Genomic DNA, 21,621 nt, shown 5'->3' with positions numbered 1-21,621 from the left:
ATGTTAAATTTTCATCATGACATTATGGAAAATAATGAACTTTATCACAATATGCTAATATTTTGAGAAGGACCTGTATTAGTGGGTATGTATGTATAAGTTTGTGCCTCTATAACTTTGACCATAATATGTAACGTTGAGACAATCTGCAATCTATATAACCTTGTGCACCCAATTTTCATGTGCACAAACTGTTGTTGCCCTTGAGAACATGCAAACTCCATGCAGAAAGACCCTCGGCCAGGAGTCGAACCCGGGACCTTCTTGCTTCAAAACAACAGTGCTACCAACTGTACCACCATGCAGCCCTTCATCCTTTAAACCCTAACAGGAAAACTTTAAATGCAACATGAAAAGTATAAACTTAAGCTGACTTTCATGCAAATGATGTTTATATATAACTACTGTCCAGAACTTTCCCCTTAAATATATGTAGGCATGTTTTTTTAATTTATCCCCACATTTTGGATTTAAATATATTCAACGTTATTAAATTGTAATCAATAATCTCTTAACTGAAATGTCCAATGTGAAACAATGGCCTGGTCAGATGTATTGTTGACTCCTTTTTGTGCCATTTTATGTCATCAGAATGATTGGTTGTGGGTAAAGGTCGTAGTCAGGTGTGTAATACTAACTATAGTTGCAGAAACAATACCTTATACAGGACAAAGTTGGGGGAAAAACAACACCCACCTTTTTCACACTTTCGAATCTTAACAGTTCTTTCGTAATTAGATTTAAAGTGAGCTACTGCTAAAGCGTAACTGGAGGAGCATGAAGACAGTTTTCTTCCAAATCAGCAGCAAACATCTTATTACAGGGCATGAACTGTAATGAGTAGTTTCTGTGTATCTATGCTATGAATAATTTGGGTGAAGCTGTAGCCTATGGGGACATAGTTATTACTGAATAACCATCTAACAGGTTTTCTTTAAGTGAGATTCATGCTTGAGGTTTTTTAATAAGCCAGTAAATTGAAATATGCTGTTCACTTAAGGAGTCAATTGCAGTTACACTGCACAATTAACTGGGAGGATTGCAATACTTCTGTGCTTAAAACCGGTGTTTCTATGGAGACCAGGTGGTCGGCTTCACCGCCAACTGCAGAATATGATACCTGGCAGTTTTTTTTTACTGTAAATGAAGACAAAAAAGCATTTGTTGTTGTTTTTAAAATGAGGCTAAAAGTGACATATCAACCATGGCCTCAGGCCAAGAATCCTCCCCCTCTGACTCTTTTTTTTTTTTTAGATTTCTCTGTTTTGTTGACAGGAATTGCCACAAATACTTGCAATCTGACCCTTCTCTGACTCGCCATGTGAGTCTCCATTCTGCATTGCCTGTCCATGTCTTCAATCTCTGTTTGAAGAGACAGCGAGGCTGTGGGCACCACTCAACCGTAACACACCCAGTTTTAGCCGGTGACCCAAGAGGAGGAGGGGGAACCGGTCTGTGGGTGTGTTCTGAAGTCCTTACACTCGCTCCCTGTATCTCAGAGAATAGACTTATTTAATAATATAATATAATATAATAATTATGTTCATTTATAATTCACTGAATGGCTTAGCACCAAAATACATTAAAGATCTGATGTCTTTGTATCCACCTTCCAGACCAATCAGGTCTTCTGGTTCAAGTCTGCTCTGCATCCATAGAATCAGAACTAAACATGGAGAAGCAGCATTCAGTTCTTATGCTCCACTAATTTGGAACAAACTTCCAGAAAACTGCAAAACTGCTGAATCCCTGAGTTCTTTTCAATAAAGGTTAAAAACCAATTTGCCTTTGACTGTTCCAATTAAACTACTAACTGAATCATCATTCATTTCAATCTGTAGTCTTACTTTTCTTCACTTTCCTTTATTTTGCCACTGCAATGTACTACATGTGTTTTTTTTTTCCTTAAGTTCTTCGTCATGTAAAGTTCTTTGAATTGTCTTTTTGCTTAAATTTGCTTTACGAATAAGTTTGCCCTGCCTTGTTGCAGACGGTGGAAGGTCACAGATAAATAAGAGTATAAACTACTGATGGATGGTCTGAGGTGTGGGGGTTTTTTTTGTTTGTTTTTGCACCGTACTGGAATGTGTCTCCAATAACAACATCAACCATTACAAGGTTGTTTGTTTTATAGTTTAACTTTACAGAATTATTACTACATAAATGTGGAAAAGATCATTTATCTTGAATATTCATAATTTTATTAGGGGTGTGTAGACATTTGAGAGCCATTGCATTTTTGCCCCCCATCCCCAACCCTTCAAACAGGGAAGATGGAAAGCCCAGACCAAGATCAAACCAGAACTTTCTTGCTACAGTAAAAATGATTTAGGCTGATGATATTCCATCTGCTTGCCAGGACTGTAGGATATACAGGTCCTTCTCAAAATATTAGCATATTGTGATTAAGTTAATTATTTTCCATAATGTCATGATGAAAATTTAACATTCATATATTTTAGATTCATTGCACACTAACTGAAATATTTCAGGTCTTTTATTGTCTTAATACGGATGATTTTGGCATACAGCTCATGAAAACCCAAAATTCCTATCTCACAAAATTAGCATATCATTAAAAGGGTCTCTAAACGAGCTATGAACCTAATCATCTGAATCAACGAGTTAACTCTAAACACCTGCAAAAGATTCCTGAGGCCTTTAAAACTCCCAGCCTGGTTCATCACTCAAAACCCCAATCATGGGTAAGACTGCCGACCTGACTGCTGTCCAGAAGGCCACTATTGACACCCTCAAGCAAGAGGGTAAGACACAGAAATAAATTTCTGAACGAATAGGCTGTTCCCAGAGTGCTGTATCAAGGCACCTCAGTGGGAAGTCTGTGGGAAGGAAAAAGTGTGGCAGAAAACGCTGCACAACGATTAAATTTTCATCATTACATTATGGAAAATAATGAACTTTGTCACAATATGCTAATATTTTGAGAAGGACCTGTATAACATGATTTGTATAGTTTACCTGTTGGGAATCAGGGGTGTTTGGTGTTTTGTGCTGTTCTCCATTCGTCATTCACTCCATCCTGCTAATCCAGTCTGTGAGGGCGGGCCAGCTCTGATTGCAGCTGGAGCACTTGACACTAATCAAGTTCTTCAAGCTCATGCTAGTTATGTAAGAGCAGCTGCGTGGTAGGCCATTGTTGTGGTAATTTAGCCTCTTCTGAGCTATGGTCCATGCTACAGTGATACTTTCATGTTTCCAGATGACATGACTCGCACTTCAAATCTCTTCCGGGAAGAAATTTAAGCCGTGAGCCTTAGCTACACCGAGTTGCATATTTTATCTGGATTACCTACCACTATGACCGTTTTTCTGAGTGTATCTTCTCAGGTCTGCCAGCTCAAGCCTCCAACATCTTCATCCCTCGATCAGCATTAATCAAAAACAAAAATAAGCCCCAACCTTGTTAATCTATCTTCATCTGTGTCAAGAGGTTCCCTGGAACAGTAACAGCCTGATTGTCAAGACTTTAATTTAGCTATTCTGTGTAAAACATTTGAAACCTTACTATTTTTCTTAGCACTTGTTTGCGTTTTGGTCCAAAAGAAGATTATAACCTGACACTATCTTCCTGCCCAGCGATCTTCCAAAAGAATTTAAAAAATAGAGAAGGATAAAACATTTACTGGATGAGTCATTATGGTGACGCAATGGCATGGATCTGAATTTACTCCCTAGCTGTGGAGAACCAAATCACCTTTGGGGATAATAACCCCATTGGTGCCCCATTTTAAGTATGTCACCCACTCATTGTCCTGCAAACCAACATTAGCACTTTTTGGAGGTACCCCCGTCCATTGGCTATACACTTCACCCTGCTCCATGAAAGTCTGATTAGCTATGCAACCATCCATCCATTTGTCTGCATAAAAAGTAAAACACATGAGGACTTTGTGTTGACCTACTTTGTGGAACCCAGTGGGCTTTGTGAACAAGCAAACAGCAAACAAAAATACAATTTGAAATGGTTACAAGAGAATGAAAAGTGCTAAACATTATCATGCAGCCTTTTTGAATTTAAGACTCAAAACCAATACATCAGTCTAACTGTCCATTTATATTGTTTTGTGGGGGCTGAGATAAAGTTCCAAAACATCAGCAGTTACTACAGTATGTTAATAAGTTTGTCTGTATTTAGCATGAAAGTAGCTTTTGACAGATTGTTGGAAGTTTTCGGAGCAAATGTTTCCTGTGGAACATGTATTTTGCCCACCCATACCTTAGTATGAGCTCTTACCAACTTGTTTGGATTCATTTGGACATCCAGTTAAAACAGTAAGCCCTTGGTGCTCAAAGTCCATTGACAAGATGAAATGGTGCAATACACAAATCCACCTTAAGATGCTGGGGTCTATACAAATACTCTTTATGCAAAATGTAAACGTGTTTGAGTTACCTGAGGCCTAAAAGAAACTCTCAGCAGACAGTGATTCATTGAATCTCAAGCTAATCCCCTTGAAGCCTTAAAAATATAAAGTTGGAAATAGAGTTCCTACTTTAGCCAACAAAACAGAATACATTGAGTGAAACTCACAAAATGACCTCACTATACTATAAAGTGGTGGAAATGAAAGGAATGGAGAAGTGGGTGGGATAAAAGAAAATGATATGAAAGTGCTGACACATCCCTGACAAAACAGGACAGGGTGGATCACTCAGCACCCCAGACACCAGTGTGGACAAACAACCGGCCCGTACATCAGAACCCGCTCAAAGGATCAGGCACCTGGACCTGAGCTTCTGCTGAAAGCAACAGGCGCCAGAAATGCAACATCACATATGTAAGCAAGGACAGGAGGGTCAAGCACTTGCATGCACACACTCAGGCATAAATATTTGAACCTACAGGGCCTTCAAAAAGTATTTATACCCCTTCAACTCTGTCATGTTCCATGCCAAAAAAGAAACACGGACTTGCATTTTTTAAAAATAAAATCAGTTACTTGGATTTTCATTCGACCCACTTTACTTTGATACCTCTAAATAAAATCCAGTGCAACCAGATGTCTACCAAAAAGAGTTTATCTGTGTATACTTTACTCAGTTCAAACATAGCTGTTCTGCAAAGGCCTGAGAACACCCCATCACCCTAAATATACCATCGTCATGGTAAAGAACGTTGATGGCAGCATCACGTGTTGTGTTGGTCTGTTACATTAAATCTCAGTACAATACAATGAAGTTTGTGGTTGTAATGTAGCAACATGTGCTAAACATTTTTGCAAAGCATTGTAAATTCAGCAGACCATATTACTGAACCAAAGTTAATGAAACCCTTGACTGCATGTGCTCTTTTACCAGGAGCCCCTGCTTTGCCTGCATCTGTGTTTGCATTGGAACTATCAACAGGTTTGACGATCAGATCTTCTCTCTCCTCCTTGGGGAAATGTCAGTGAAAAAGGGGGAAGAGTTTATCACAGCCTGCATGACACCAGCTGTTTAAATGCTTCCCTTCTCCAGAAGAAGACACCCCTCCTCCTGTCTTCCAGGCATGCCCTTCAGCTTGGGTGCGGACGCTATTCAGCTTCTTGGGATTTCAAGGTCCTTTATGCCCAAACGTTTTGCTCCTTGTGTGTTAATTTGCTAAAATAAATCCCACACACCAGAATTACAGATTAAAGTGCTGATAAAAATGTGAGGTGACACCCCCACCCACCCCGCACACACACACACACTCACACAAACACACATCATATGTCCGACTATCTGTGTGTGTTTTCTCTGATTGCCGTTGACTGGAGCACTCTCACCCTCTCACCGCCACAACAGCTGTCTCTTGTCAGCGTCGCTGTGCAGCAGCTGAACATGAAGGGAGGGGCGCAAAGAGCACATTTAACAGCCTTGGTTCTGGCCCATGGGGCTGGAAGTGGGAGTACGGGGGTGGGGAACTGGTTAACAGAACATCAGGATTGCATTTAGAACCAGAGAAAAAGGCTCGTGGGAGTGGGCTGAGGGCGTCGGCTGGGTATGCCGAGGAGGAAGTAGGAGGTCACCAGAATGTGCATGTTCATCTGCAAGCATTCTCCTGTGTGTTCATCACCAAGTTGGTGGAAAACACTGCTTGTTTGTATTTTTGGGGGGAGCCTGCAAAGGACAATACCGATATGTCCTCATGCAAGCCTCAGGGTAAAGGTCAGGACAGAGGCATGAAGTTGTCTACAGCAGTGTGACATACAACCTTTTAACCTTCTCTGCCCAGGCCATCTGCCAACACAAATCCTTTTCTAAACTTCTGGGTGGTTAATCCAATGTAGTGTCTGCAGCAGGAGATCCTACCTCAGGATCCCCAGCAGATCAGTGAAAAACATGATGCAGTGGGGAAAATATTGAACATGTGCATTTACACAATAAATATATTCCTTATATCTATAAATACATTGAAATCAACATCAACAAGTCCCTAAATTATTCAGAGTGTAACAAAGGGGAATGACACATGGAATAAGTATTAAACATACTTACTGAAGTCTATTAAATACTTAGTAAAAAAATAAATTTTTGGAAATGACAACTTCAAGACATCTCATGTATGGAGAAACTAGTGGCATGCATTGCTTGGATATGATTTTACCTTTTCTTTCACACAAACTTTCTTCAAGTCCTAAAGGTTCAGGGGGTCCCTTTTATACAATCTGATCCACAGTAGATTTTGGTTGGATTGTCCATTCCAGCACCTTTGGTTTCCTTTTTTGAAATCACTTCAGAGTTTCCAGGTCTGTTTGGGATCATTGTTTTGCCTATAAATAGAGCTTCTTTTCATCTACAGATTCTTGTCAAGAACGTCTCAGTATATTTCTCCATTCATCCTTCCATGATTTATATACATTGTGCCATGACCAAGATGCCGAAAAATATTCCTGCCTCCAAACTCCTCCTTTTACTCCTGAATTGAATTACTCCTGTAATTTCAATGACTTGTCCAAGTGTTCTGCAGCAAGCTATAAATAGGCTTCAACATTCTTTTTCTTCAGCAGTGGAGTATTGTGTGGTAAGCATTCATAGAGTGTAGTTTTCATGGATGAACTGTACCAGCCAATTCCGGGTCTTTCTGAAGCTCTTTGTTCTTTGGCTCTTGAACGACACTTCTGATGATTCTTTTGGAGCAACTGGTTTATGGTAAATAATCCACTTTTGAAATATGATCCCATCGGTGCTGACTTGAATATTCAGAAGTCTAGAACTACATATGTAACAGATGCCATCATTATCTTTTAAAACATGTCTTAAAAGCACTCTTTGCTTTTACACATCATGAGATGTTCCTTGTGCAATGCTTTAAAGAGGAAAAACATTTTTAGGGGCCAACAGACAACTAAAGCAGCCAGTTTTAATTGGCACTGATAGGGGAGAGAATTGCTTTCTAAGCCCTGACAGATTTCTCTTGGCTTTCTACACTTTTTGCAGCTTCTTCGTGTCTGCAGGACTTATTCCCTGTGCCATTCCACTTTATCACACACATCTTAAAGTATGTACCTATTCTTTTCATTGCTTTGTACGCATGGATTGCTTGGGTTGTTACCGACATCTGGTGTGACTTTCATGCCAATAGCCCCATTAGAACTATATTTACTGAGAAAAATCTTGACACGTTCAATACGTATTTTCCCTGCAGTGTAAGCTGGTTCTCAGCTGCGTTTCAAACATTTAGTAATAAAAGCAAGGGAGGAGTTTACCAGAAAATGGAAAGGAAAAAAGTGAAACTGATGACAAATTCAAAGGTTTTACCTGGCAGAGGCCAGACTGGCGCTGATTCTCACATTTACAGGAAAACCAGGGTTTTAATTTATTCCTAATCTCACCATTAGTCAGAGCTTGCTTTTGCTTCTGGCAATTCTACATACACATTTATTCCAGTAAATGAGATTCAGAAAATCTAATATTTCTTTGCTTTTACTCTCCATACCATATTATGAGTTAATAGCAAACAAAGGATTTGTGTAATTAGGTCATGCATTCTGCCGAAACAGAAAAGAGCAAATTAAGATAAATTATCAAACATTCTGAAAATAAGGTATTATATAACTTTCATCGTAATCGAAATTGAATGCCCACCTTGCACAAAGAGAGCCCATTTCTGCTGGTCTTGAAGACATGAAACCTTGTTTTGCTTTTGAAATAATAAAAAATAACATCAGGCTGTTCTTTGTCTTTTCAGAAATGGCATCTGTGTTGCTGCTCAAACAATGTAAGCACCAACTGGCCTCCTGTCCCTGATATTCCTGAATGCCTCTATATACTGTTATCACTGTGTGTTGGTTTGGGTTGTCAATCAGTGCATTGTATGTGTGAGTGTGTGCATAAATCATTTAGATGTAAGGCAAATTACAAATATAAGCAATTATATTATAAGTTTGACAAATAAAAAAAGATAATTCTCATGGTGTTTTAAATGTCACTACCTTATGACATGCATTTGTTTCACACAGAAACCTCTGCCCAAGTCTTGAGTCTTCTAACATCATCTGACAGTTCTTTGTATTTAGTAAATTTATTGTTCTAGTCTTCCCTGACCAACTTCCCCGCATCTGTTGAAAGAATAGTCTCCCCACAGCATGATCCTGCTAGAACTATGTTTCATGGTGGGGATGGTGTGTTTGCTACCACACATTGTGTTACATTTTGGTCCCATCAAATCAGGGCGCCTTCTTCCACATGTTTGCTGTACTTCCCATGAAGCGCATATGTCTGAAGTGCACAACTAACTGGACAACTGCCCATATAGTGCCTGACCTCTCTGCTCTGTTCTCCTTCATCAACAAGCTGCTGCTTGTTCACCAATGTTCTCTAAAATGAAATCTCTTAGGCCTTTACAACATAGCTAATTTTACACTGAGATTAAAGTACTCTGTTTACTAAATATGTCATTCTGTAGGCAATTGGTTGCACATGATTTGTTTTTTGGTTATCAGGGTAAAGGAGGGTGAATACCAATATACACCACACTCTTTAGGTCTTTATTTGTGAAAACAAAACAAAAATACAAGTATCATTTTATCTCCACCATAATATACTACTTTGTATAGCTTTGTTTGTCTGGTAGTCACAGGATAAAATGTAGAAAAGTTAGAGATATGAATACTTTTGCAAGGCACTATATCTTATAGTGTGGCCTTCCACTTCCATTTCACTTTTTGAATCATCAAATCAGAAAGAAGCTTGACAAAAACCTCCTTAACTTCTAAATTTCTTCAGAGGGTTATTTAAATTGCTAATTTATCTACTGGAACATTAAAACAGAAGTATATTCCTGAAAGTAAGTCTTCATTTGTTGTATTATTTCTCTGGAATTGAATAGTCAATAAAAATGTATATCTGCAGGACTTTGTTTGGAATAAGCATGGTCATTTCTAAGAAGTGCCAATTTTCTTTTTTGGCTTTAATGTCACCCTGGTCAAACTCCTCCTTCTTCCACCTCCCAACCAATGAAAATCATCTAAATCCTGCGGTGGGATAAAAAGTATTGCAGTTCTGCATAGCAGCATGCAGTAACCACCAACTCCCCATCACACATGCAAAAAAAGCAATAGAAAACTTGTTGCAACCACCCCTTTCTAATACCACTTCGGACAATTGTCCATATGACCTTTGTCAAAAACTTCCACTGTTTCTAATGTTGTCTTAGTAGTGCACTCGAGAGGGAAAATACTTTCTCATTATCCCTATGATGCACATATGGCTTTTCTTGTGTGTGATGATGCACACACAAAAAAGACAGTAAATCTTTAATGCATCCACCTGTCATCCTGCAGCTGTATACACACAACTGTCTGACTCCTATTGAGAACTGCCTGGGAAACTTTATCTCTCAACGCACTTTATTTTACATCGGCCACATCTTTTTTGTCTAAATTATCTTCCTAGGAGTGTCTCTGCTGGAGTATATTTAGTTAGCTTGTAATTTCTACTGGCAAAAGTCTGTTATACAAGCTAATTTGCATTCTGGTTGGATCCCGTTTCCTTTTGGAACGCCTTTAAAATCAAAATAGCGGACGCAGAGCAGTTCGCTGAGGCATCTGAAGGCAGAGTCGGAGCAGAGGGACGTGCAGCAAGACAGACCGCCTGAAATGCAAAACCTCCGTTAATGCCTCATGTGTTTGGTCAAGTTAAATCACCATAAGTGTAATTCCAGTCAGCGTCACAAGACAGGGGCCCTGTCTCTGCCCTCCATACCACAGACCGCAAGGAGATGCCAAGCCAACACATTGCAGGGAGGAGGGGGAGGAAAGGGAATATTTTAATGCACACATTTTCTTCCACACATGCAGAAACTCCTGAAATGATCTATACCATATTTGCAATCCAAGATTTCCTGGGGAAATTGATTCAGAGCAGCTTGTTGAAAGGGATGCAGTGTATTGTTTGTGATATTTATGTGCAGCACTGATCTAGTGAAGAATTTTAAACATGAAGATGACTGCAAAGAAGTTTGGAGTTTTATGAGTCACCAGTATGATAATTGTAGATGTGATTGCTTTCAGCTCTCTTTCATATCCTCAGTGCACAACCATCTGTTTCACAAAAATCTGAGTAGGCCTAATTAAGAACAGGAAATGGGACCGAGCCATAATTTGCCATTTTCACATTTCAGTGTCAAAGTGGTGTCGATTATTTTGTTTCAGTGAAGCTATGTATGTTTTTTTTATTTTATTATTTTTTAAGCTCTGATGCAACTTTTTTCATTTATTTATGATTTTCTGACAACTCTACTCTGATTTTTCTACAGCCTACTCTGATACAGTCTGGAAGTATAGAGGCTTTGTTTTGGAAAACCGTCTCAACCCAGAGGTCAGATCCTCATCCAGTTTTGTGCTTATTCTGACACAAGGCCAACAAGGACTGACTATGGTCATAGTTGAGCCATGGGAAAAAATGGGGAGATAAATAGGGCACAGAAACAAGTGCAGGAGAAATGACGTTGAAACTCTTAGACTGTCCCGAGTGTTAGCTTTGCCATAACTGTGCTCCACATTTAGGGGAAATTTGTAAAAATAACTGGTGACTGTTGCACCACTTTTAGTGTGGCTGTCATACATACCTGTCTGTAACATCCTGCGGTTATGTTCTGGCCAGGTACCCTAATAGTGTGACACTCTTTCTCCTTCAAACATCCTGTATCTGATTGCTGCTGTGACTGATTTGAAGGTAAGAAATATGCAAAATCACTATGGTATTTAAAACATATAAAATATACTTGAAAAGATGGGAAGATGAGACAGAATTATGCTCCATTAGATAGAGCAGGGTCTGCATAAAAACTAGGCTTCTCTTTTAAAGCTATAGCTCCTAATACAGGCAACACAGTCCAACACTGACTTATTAAAAACTACATAACACTATACAAAATAAGAAAGTTGTCATTTTTTTCTACTAGAATTTCATTTAAATGCTGTTTTCAAATGAGATACAATTATTTAAGATATAAATCCTGGATGACCACAATACTTTACAGTTTTAATTTATACTTGTCAACAATGCATCTTCTTCACTTACCAAAGTCAAATGTGGTGTTCTTCAGGGTCCTTTTAGGTTTTGTTATTACAAAATATACCATTTGACTCTGATGTTATGCTAACCTGTTACTAAAGTTACAGGCTTGTTTTGGATTTGTCATACTTTTTTTGTTTCTATTGATATGTTGTTTTATTTGCGTTAAATATACAGTTAACCAACTGATTACATTTGTTTAATCAGTATTTTAAATCATTTAAATGGATCACACTTGTTTTACAGTTATGGATTATATTTTATTTCTGTATTGTTTGTTAAGCATGTGTTTGAAAAGTTGAGTTTTACAGAATAAGCAATTAACTGAGAGATATTACGGAAAATAAGATTTAATGGATTATAATAATCACATATTGAAAGTCAAGAGGTTATGCCTTTACAGAGGATATAGATTTGTTTTAAAAATACTTTCATATCAACCATTACTACTGATAAGTAACTCATCAAAGTCTAATGATGCTTAAAACTGAAATAAGATACTTAGATAATCTCCTGCTTTGTCCTATCAGCAGCTCAACACCGCCGCTCTGTGGTTATAAATGTGTATTACGTTTTTTTATTTTACCGCAACTGTCATAACAAGTATCCCAAAAACAAACGCGTTTCAATGCGATCTCTTCAAAATAAAAGCTAGAATATTGTTGTATTTTGAAAACAAAATCTTCATTATTTGTTGAGACAACTGCAAAAAGCGATAAACATTGTTTTTGTTTTATATGTTTATGTCTAAACTTCACAGAATTAGTTGATTTAATTATTATTATTATTTTTTTTCAAAATAAAATCTTACATGTGAAAGGCTTCAAGCGGAAGTACATGTTTATCCTCCAGCCCCATTCAGGCCAGCAGCAACACAGTGTCGACTGAAGCTGGATACTGAAGCTGAGGGACAGAGAACGATGAGGCTGAAGGTGGTCGTTGTAACAGTGCTGCTGGTTGCAGCGCTCTCCTACTACATCTACACCCCGCTGCCCGATGCCATCCAGGAGCCCTGGAAGCTGATGGTGGTGGATGCTGTGTCCAGGACTGCAATGAACCTGGTGAGAGAAGATGTGTTCTCCTCCTTCTGATCAGTCCGAGGCTGCAAGCAGAGATGTGTGGCTATCATTCATTTGCACGAAACGGGTGTTGCTTCTAGAGTTTTTGCAAAATAACATTTTTAAATTCTCTGAGAGCCGCTGAACTTTTCCCTAGTTCTGCCAACAGTTTCTGCTGCACTTTGACCTGCCTTGGAGTGGGCATAACACCATGTTTCATTGTTTGAAATGGTTTGTTATGGATTGCTGTTACACAGTTAAAATGAAGCAATGTGTTTTAAATACTATTTTCAGAATGCATTTTTATTAAGGTAAAACACAGGGCGATTATCCACAATTCTAATGCTCATAACCTCAAAGAGAAACCAGTATGCTCTGGGAACTGCAGGATTTTTGCAAAAACCGTGCAATTTTGAAACTGTAGCAATATCTGTCATGGTGCAAAGCTGCAAAGTCAATCTTATTGCACCATGAGGAAACACTCCTGATCTTCACATTTTTTCCATATTGTGAAAGTCACACTCTATAGAGACAAAGGACGATCTGATTCGGTTGACATTGCCTTACTGGTTGAAGTTAGTGAGTTACTTTCAACAAATCCTGTTGGTGTCTTGCAAAGACGTTTAATGTTGCACTTTACCTGGTGTCAGTAAATTAGGCAAAAGTAAAGAACTGGGATAAAATGGCAAGTTTTATTTCCATTGCATGATAAAATATTTGAATTATCCTTAACCTTTTTCCATATTTTGCCCCGCAACAACTACATTCCAGCTATTTTACTGGCATTTATGGCCTAGACGAACACACAGTAGTGAATGATTGGGAAGTTAAAGGAAAATAATACATAGTTTTCACATTTGTTTTACAAGTAACAATTTACACTGTGACATGCATTTGTTGCCAGCCCTCTTTACTCTGATACCCTTAAATCTAGTGCAAACAATTGCTTTTAGAAGTTACCTCATTAGTAATCAGGGGAGTCCATCTGTGTGTAATGTAACCTCTATATAAAGACAGCTGTTCACATTCATCCCACCAACGCATTTCAGTCAGGTGGAACTCTGGACTTTAACCGGGCCATTGCAACATTTTGCTAGGATTGTCAGAGCTTTTGATTAGTAGAACCTGGCTGCTTCTTTCCCTTTTAAATCCTGTGGGAGCAGCAAGGATGTACTTAGTTTTTCCCCCACAACTGTTTCACATCGGCTTCATCTTTATTTAATAGTCAGTGAGGAATCCGTTGGCTTTTTTTGATCAGTTCAGATAATATTCGGATATTTTTTTAAACTAGTAAAGAGTAAAACATTCTTTTTGTCCAGGTACAAAAATCTTTTTTCTTAATTTATGATAACTGTCTTTGATATCATCTTCATGAACACAACCCCTCTATGCACTTTTTAGAAAATAAAACTAACTCATGAAGTCATTTTGTTTATTAACATTTTAAAGATTTAGAAATGGAAAGGCAGCGGGTCTTCCACAAAAAGCTGGGGAAAAGGAAACCGGACCCCATATCAGGTCTTTATAAATACTCTACAAGTAATACTAAATAAACTGATCAGGCCTTTTTTTATGCATGAAAATGTTTTATCTCATAAGGCAGACATTCATGGCTTCCTTTTTCTTGGGGGCTAAGCTCGCTGTCTTCCATCCCAGTAGCATCCCTGGTGGTGGCAGCATTATGCTGTGGGAAAGATTTTCTTCAGCATTGGCAGGAAAGCTGATCAGAGTTGATAGGAAGATAGATGTAGCAAAATAAATGGTCAATCCATGTCAAATGTCATAATTGAGATCTTCCTAAATTAAATTTACTTATGTGAACAACACTATATTTGCACAACTGAATTTAAAGAGAGTATTTAACAGATGCAGCCTAAGTAAAATCTGGTAATGCTGTTGGTCTGGGGTTGCTTTAGTGCACTTGGTTGCAAATTCTGTCAAACTTTGGGTTGCATCTCAGTATCAGAACTGCTAATATCTTTAATGTTACCTCACATAGTGGTCTGGATCTTGACTGAGTCCCCACTGTACCAAACAGCTGTGTCTTCTGGCATTTGTTCAGGACAAGTATTGAGACAGTCTGGGTGGGACAGAGGGCAGACGTACCACAGTGCATTAGAACAGAGGTTACTGGGTTGGATGTATTTGCCTGTTAAGGCTCTCTATGATCTGTGCTCATGCTTTTCATTTTATCCATTTTACATATTTTCTTGTGTCCTGCTGTTTGCAGGCGACTTTGAAACACCAACTTGGTCTCGACCATTACATCACGTCAGTCAGGCACACGTTGGAGGGCTTTGACTCCACAGTGACGGCGCTCCAAGGCTCTGAGTCTACTGCGGGGGTCGTCCCAGGAGTCAAGGTCAGCGACATCACCTTTGCCCGCATCCCAGTGAGAGTTTACGAGCCCCCGGCTGGAGGGGAGGGTCACCTGAGGAGAGGCTTGATGTATCTCCACGGAGGTGGCTGGGCCTTCGGCAGTGGCAGTAAGCACAAGATGTGTTTTTATATACATTGCCTTAGATTCTTCAGCTGTCATCACAAATCATTTAGAAAGGTCTGCTTTTATACACTGAAATATTTTTTACCTGAAAAATAGAAAGCTGTTATTATTGTTTTCCCTTATCTTTCTTCAGAGATGGGTTCATACGATAAAATGAGCCGCATGATTTCAGATGAGCTCAACACCGTTGTGGTCTCTGTTGAGTAAGTTCATGTCTTCTTCTCACTCTATGCTGTGTACTTTATAGCTGACATGCTGTGAAACCTTCAGTTGGAGGTACAGTGCCCTGCACAATCATTCAAACCCCTTGAACTTCTTCAAATGTTTTCATATTGCAACCGAATTTAAAGTATTTCATTGATATTGATATAAACTCAAAGTAGCACATAAATGTCAAGGCGAAGGGAAATGAAACATGCTTTTCAAAGTTTTTCACAAATATGGATTAGTAGTGAGGGAGCCACAACATAGTGGTTTGGATCAAACCATATTTGTCAGTTAGAATGGCCCAGTCAAAGTTCCAACCTAAATCCAACTGAGAATCTTTGGCAGGAGTTTGAGCTTTTTTTGCGAAAATTGCAAACAAATTCAGTCTCTCATTGTGCAAGGCTTATAGGGACATACCCCCAAAAGAGTGGCAGCTGTCTTGTGTTAATACACGGTGCAATTAATTATGTGTTTCATTTTTGTTATTAAGGTTCCATGGCATTAGGTCTTTAATCTTCTGTACATATGTGTAGGTATCGTCTGTTTCCAGATGTACACTTTCCAGAGCCGTTTTTAGACTGTGTCGCTGCTGCCAAGCACTTCTTATCTGCAGAGGTTCTGGCCAAGTACGCGATCGACCCTGAGCGTGTTGCTGTGTCCGGAGACAGCGCTGGAGGAAATCTGGCCGCCGCTGTAGCTCAGGAGGTACTGACAGAACCCAGAATCCTGGGTTCATGTGACACTCAAGCTGCAAGCTGATATGCAATTCACATTTATATCTATATTTCCCCAGATTTCCACAGATGACAGCGTGCATGTTAAATTCAGCGTCCAGGCTCTGATTTACCCAGCACTCCAGGCTCTGGATTTCAACACACCCTCATATGTGCAGAACCACAATATGGCCATCCTCTCTCGGCAACTCATGGTCCAGTTCTGGCTGCAGTATCTCGGCGCTGACATCTCCGTGGAGCCTCAGCTCATAGCAAACAACCACAGCGCCATGCAACAATTGGCTCTCACCTCAGAGCTGAGGTCTCGGCTAGACTGGACCAGCCTCCTTACTCAAAAGTTCAAGAAAAGCTACACACCCGTCGTTGTGGAGAGAGACTCACACGGGCTTCTGAAGAAGGTACCGGGTTTTCTGGATGTGCGATCATCACCCCTGCTGGCTGGACCGGAGGTGCTGGCTAAATGTCCTCGTGCGTACATCCTAACGTGCGAGTATGACGTGCTGAGGGATGACGGCCTGATGTACGCCCGCCGTTTGCAGGACGCCGGAGTATCTGTCGCCAGTGATTACTACGAGGACGGCTTCCACGGATGTCTGAGCTTCACATCCTGGCCAATGGACTTTGATGTAGGGAAGAGGGCACTGAGGGGCTTTGTTAACTGGCTGCACAACAACTTGTAAGAATGGGTTCAAGTTTTTGTTGGACTTAACCAAATGCACTTGCCCTTTTTTTGTAAAATTTGTCTCACTAAAGGGCTTGCTTGTCTTCTCTTTGTTCAAAAATCTACAATCTAAGCTCAGGGTTGTGGGGTGAGTGGATATCCACACTCTGTGCAAGTGAAATGTGTCTGATATTCTGATATGCAGACTGCAGGCACCATCCGCACTCTTAACACTGTGACTAACTAAGCAATGAATAAAGACATTTTACCGCCGTAGGTGGTCTACTAACGGACAAATTATTCACCTACGAAACACACACTGTTCATATCTAAACAAAAATAAAAACATGTCTTTTAGACTTTGCTGTAATTTGTGGTACCACAAGCTCTCTTTACTTGAACAATACTAAGTTTTCTTCATAGCAAACTATTTTGACTCTTAACAATCACAAGAAGATTGCACTTTCGCTTTTACAATGTGTACCACACTTGGTTTTAATTGGTTTGTGTTTCTTACCAGGCTATGCAGCGCCATGCAAAAAGTTGAGCCTCTGCCCCGATCTCAAGTCTTTTGCAGCCTCTAACAGGTTTTCTTCCAGGATTGCCCAGTATTTAGCCCCATCCCTCTTTCAATTCCACTCAGTTTCTCCGTTCCTGCTGCAGAAAAACATCCCCACAGCACGATGCGGCCCCGACCATTTTTCACCGTATAGATGATGTGTTCTCCTGCCAAACATAGCTTTTTGCATTTGGGCCAAAAGGTTTTAACATGGTTTATGGCAAACATAACACTAAACTACTTATGGCTTTCCTTCAGCAATCAGTCAGATTTGTGGTGTGCAGGACTAATTGTTGGACTCTTGATAGATTCTCCAGCCTTTGCTGTGGAACTCTGCAGCTCCTCCAGAGTTACATGATTCTCCTAGGTGCTTCCCTGCTCTCCGGGCCTGTCGGTTTAAGATTACAGCTGACTGACTAAACTTGGGTTTGTCCGATATTAAACCCTTATGATGTTGTTTTACAACCTAACCCTGCTTTGAACTTCTCCACAACCTGCTCCCTGACTTGTCTGCTGTTTTCCTTAATCTTCATGTCGCTTTTTGTTCACTAATGTTCTCTGACTAACCTCTTCTGAGGCCTTCATAGAATAGCTGGATTTATATTAAAATGAAATTAGACACAGATCGACTGTTTACAAATTAGTTGACTTCTGAAGGCATCGGTTTGCACTGGGATCAGATTAGAAGGGCTTTAATAACATAAACTTCAGATTTTTTTTTGTTAAAAAATATACAAAACCACAAATATTTTTCCTTTCACTTCACAGGTATGTGCTGCTTTGTGTTTTACATAAAATCTTAATACAATCCATATAGGTCAGCGCTTGTAAAGGGAGAAAATGTGAACAAGTTCAAATCGTGTGAAGAGTTTTGCAAGGCAATGTAAATGCCAATTGGACAGGGATTTTTTTCCAAACACTCCTGCAGTTCCCACAAGTACTTTAAGGGAGATGTTTTAAAGAGGGTTTTTTTTTGGCACTAGAGGCCTTTATTTTTGATAGCAGGCAGACAGGAAGGAGGGGCAAAAAGAGGGGGAGACATTCGGCAAAGGTCGCCGGATCCAGGACTCGAACCTGGGATGGCCGTTTTGAGGACTATAGCCTCTACAGGTCCTTCTCAAAATATTAGCATATTGTGATAAAGTTCATTATTTTCCATAATGTAATGATAAAAATTTAACATTCATATATTTTAGATTCATTGCACACTAACTGATATATTTCAGGTCTTTTATTGTCTTAATACGGATGATTTCGGCATACAGCTCATGAAAACCCAAAATTCCTATCTCACAAAATTAGCATATCATTAAAAGGGTCTCTAAACGAGCTATGAACCTAATCATCTGAATCAACGAGTTAACTCTAAACACCTGCAAAAGATTCCTGAGGCCTTTAAAACTCCCAGCCTGGTTCATCACTCAAAACCCCAATCATGGGTAAGACTGCCGACCTGACTGCTGTCCAGAAGGCCACTATTGACACCCTCAAGCAAGAGGGTAAGACACAGAAAGAAATTTCTGAACGAATAGGCTGTTCCCAGAGTGCTGTATCAAGGCACCTCAGTGGGAAGTCTGTGGGAAGGAAAAAGTGTGGCAGAAAACGCTGCACAACGAGAAGAGGTGACCGGACCCTGAGGAAGATTGTGGAGAAGGGCCGATTCCAGACCTTGGGGGACCTGCGGAAGCAGTGGACTGAGTCTGGAGTAGAAACATCCAGAGCCACCGTGCACAGGTGTGTGCAGGAAATGGGCTACAGGTGCTGCATTCCCCAGGTCAAGCCACTTTTGAACCAGAAACAGCGGCAGAAGCGCCTGACCTGGGCTACAGAGAAGCAGCACTGGACTGTTGCTCAGTGGTCTAAAGTACTTTTTTCGGATGAAAGCAAATTCTGCATGTCATTCAGAAATCAAGGTACCAGAGTCTGGAGGAAGACTGGGGAGAAGGAAATGCCAAAATGCCAGAAGTCCAGTGTCAAGTACCCACAGTCAGTGATGGTCTGGGGTGCCGTGTCAGCTGCTGGTGTTGGTCCACTGTGTTTTATCAAGGGCAGGGTCAATGCAGCTAGCTATCAGGAGATTTTGGAGCACTTCATGCTTCCATCTGCTGAAAAGCTTTATGGAGATGAAGATTTCATTTTTCAGCACAACCTGGTACCTGCTCACAGTGCCAAAACCACTGGTAAATGGTTTACTGACCATGGTATCACTGTGCTCAATTGGCCTGCCAACTCTCCTGACCTGAACCCCATAGAGAATCTGTGGGATATTGTGAAGAGAACGTTGAGAGACTCAAGACCCAACACTCTGGATGAGCTAAAGGCCGCTATCGAAGCATCCTGGGCCTCCATAAGACCTCAGCAGTGCCACAGGCTGATTGCCTCCATGCCACGCCACATTGAAGCAGTCATTTCTGCCAAAGGATTCCCGACCAAGTATTGAGTGCATAACTGTACATGATTATTTGAAGGTTGACGTTTTTTGTATTAAAAACACTTTTCTTTTATTGGTCGGATGAAATATGCTAATTTTGTGAGATAGGAATTTTGGGTTTTCATGAGCTGTATGCCAAAATCATCCGTATTAAGACAATAAAAGACCTGAAATATTTCAGTTAGTGTGCAATGAATCTAAAATATATGAATGTTCAATTTTCATCATGACATTATGGAAAATAATGAACTTTATCACAATATGCTAATATTTTGAGAAGGACCTGTATATCTTCAGGATCATTGTCCTGTTAGAAGGTGAACCGCTGCCTTTTCTCTTATGTAGCAGGTTTTCTCCCAAGATTCTCCTTGTTTAACTCCATCCATCTTAAAATTTACTCTGTTCATCTCACCTGTCTCTGCAGAGTGAAAGCACCCACACAACGTGATGCTGCCACCACCATGTCCAATAAAATAAAATACATTGGATTTGTGGCTGTATCGTAATATTGTAAAGTGAAAAGGGGGCATGAATGCATCTAAAAGGCAGATAATCTGTGCAGTAAAATGTTCATTACATGCTGTTTTCAAATGCTGGTGAATTACCACAGCGGAGTTCTGTGTTTGATAAACTTAAACATTTTGTAACCCAATCAAATGAGTCAACTGAAAAATAAATAGCCAATTTAAAATAAAATGCAACAGTTGGACAGAAAGAAACCCAGGGTTTCTACTCGATGTAGCACACTGGTTGATGCACGACTAAATATGCAACCAAGCACTGATGTCAGCAAGAAGCTTCAGCATAATTGACATGTATTTTTGTGACAAGCGTGGTTTCTTTACTTAAATCTATTGACCTGCAACGTGTAGGCGTTTCTTTAAAACTTCAAAACCAACAAATTGCAAGAAACTGATAAAACAACCAAATACAGTTAGATGTTTATAAAAGTGATTTATAAAAAGAAACAGCTGTCCCTGCTAATAAAGAAAGGTCACTTTTTTTCCCCCAACTTCAGTCATGGATCCTACTGTAACCATAGAAACTGTTCTATCATCTTTTACTAATGAAATAATAATAAGAATATTCAGAGGCCATTAAAGTTACAATGAGTTATAGACTGAATGAACATTACTCTTCACAGCCTCATTGTGTTGCTTCCTATGGAGCAGCTACTGCCACTGATGAAATCATCTCTTTAACACTTATCTCCACACCGTGTTGTGCTTTTCAGCTCTTCTTTTTGTTCGAACTATGAGACGATAAACAGCTGTCGTCCTCATTCAGGAATTTAGGGAGATTCCACACTCAGAGGGAGGAGGAAGCCTTTGGGGCGGAAAAAGAGGAGTGGAGGGCAGAGGAGGGTGGATGGAGCGTCCTCAATGTCTTCAAGGTATTATAATACCATGTTTTGGGAAAATCTAGTTAACCTATTCAGCTCTCCAAGTAGGCTACAAACTTGCATCAAACTTTATTTATGGTCACCCTTTTTTCAACAAACTTGCCAGTATTATTTTTATTTTGGCTCAAAAATTTGAATAAAGTACTCAAGAGTCCAGTAGCTCAGGAAGTAGGAGGCTTCCATGGCTAAATTTAAGAAGGGTTAAAAAATATAATAATAAAAGAAAATGATCAAAAAATGTAAAATGTTAGAACCTAAAAAGAAGCAAAAAAATAATAATAATTAAAAATATGAAATAACTAAAAGTCAGTGCTCCAGACTGCCAGCCATGGTGGGAATTTGTCAGAGCCCTAGACTCTGCCCGCTCTCTGAGGTCCACTGCTTCCCCCTGTTCAGACTGGCCACTGCTGCTGTTCCCCTGGTTGACTCTCTGCTGCTGCAAGTTCTCTACTGCTACTCTCCTCTCATTGATGCTTTTCTTTTAGCGCATCCTGCAGGCTCTCCTCCGGTGCTGGAGCTTGGTCTCTTACTTCTCTTTCTCTGGGATCCTTTCTTTCTGCTTTG

The 21,621-nt window shown here is 39.8% G+C and overlaps 1 protein-coding gene across 1 annotated transcript; it reads left to right on the top strand.

Annotated features, from left to right (window-relative positions):
- Positions 1–12,363: 12,363 nt before the first annotated feature.
- nceh1a (neutral cholesterol ester hydrolase 1a) lies at positions 12,364–17,024 on the top strand. The gene is made up of 5 exons (XM_047345511.1): positions 12,364–12,563; positions 14,791–15,046; positions 15,197–15,266; positions 15,804–15,975; positions 16,064–17,024. Exons 1-5 carry the CDS (start codon positions 12,423–12,425, stop codon positions 16,682–16,684), a joined length of 1,260 nt encoding a protein of 419 aa, XP_047201467.1. The 5' UTR covers positions 12,364–12,422; the 3' UTR covers positions 16,685–17,024.
- Positions 17,025–21,621: the final 4,597 nt, after the last annotated feature.

Source organism: Girardinichthys multiradiatus, chromosome 19 (assembly GCF_021462225.1).
Source record: "Girardinichthys multiradiatus isolate DD_20200921_A chromosome 19, DD_fGirMul_XY1, whole genome shotgun sequence".
In the NCBI taxonomy this organism is placed as follows: domain Eukaryota; kingdom Metazoa; phylum Chordata; class Actinopteri; order Cyprinodontiformes; family Goodeidae; genus Girardinichthys; species Girardinichthys multiradiatus.
Note: the sequence above shows the minus strand (reverse complement) of the source record. Positions and strands in the feature narration are given on the sequence as shown.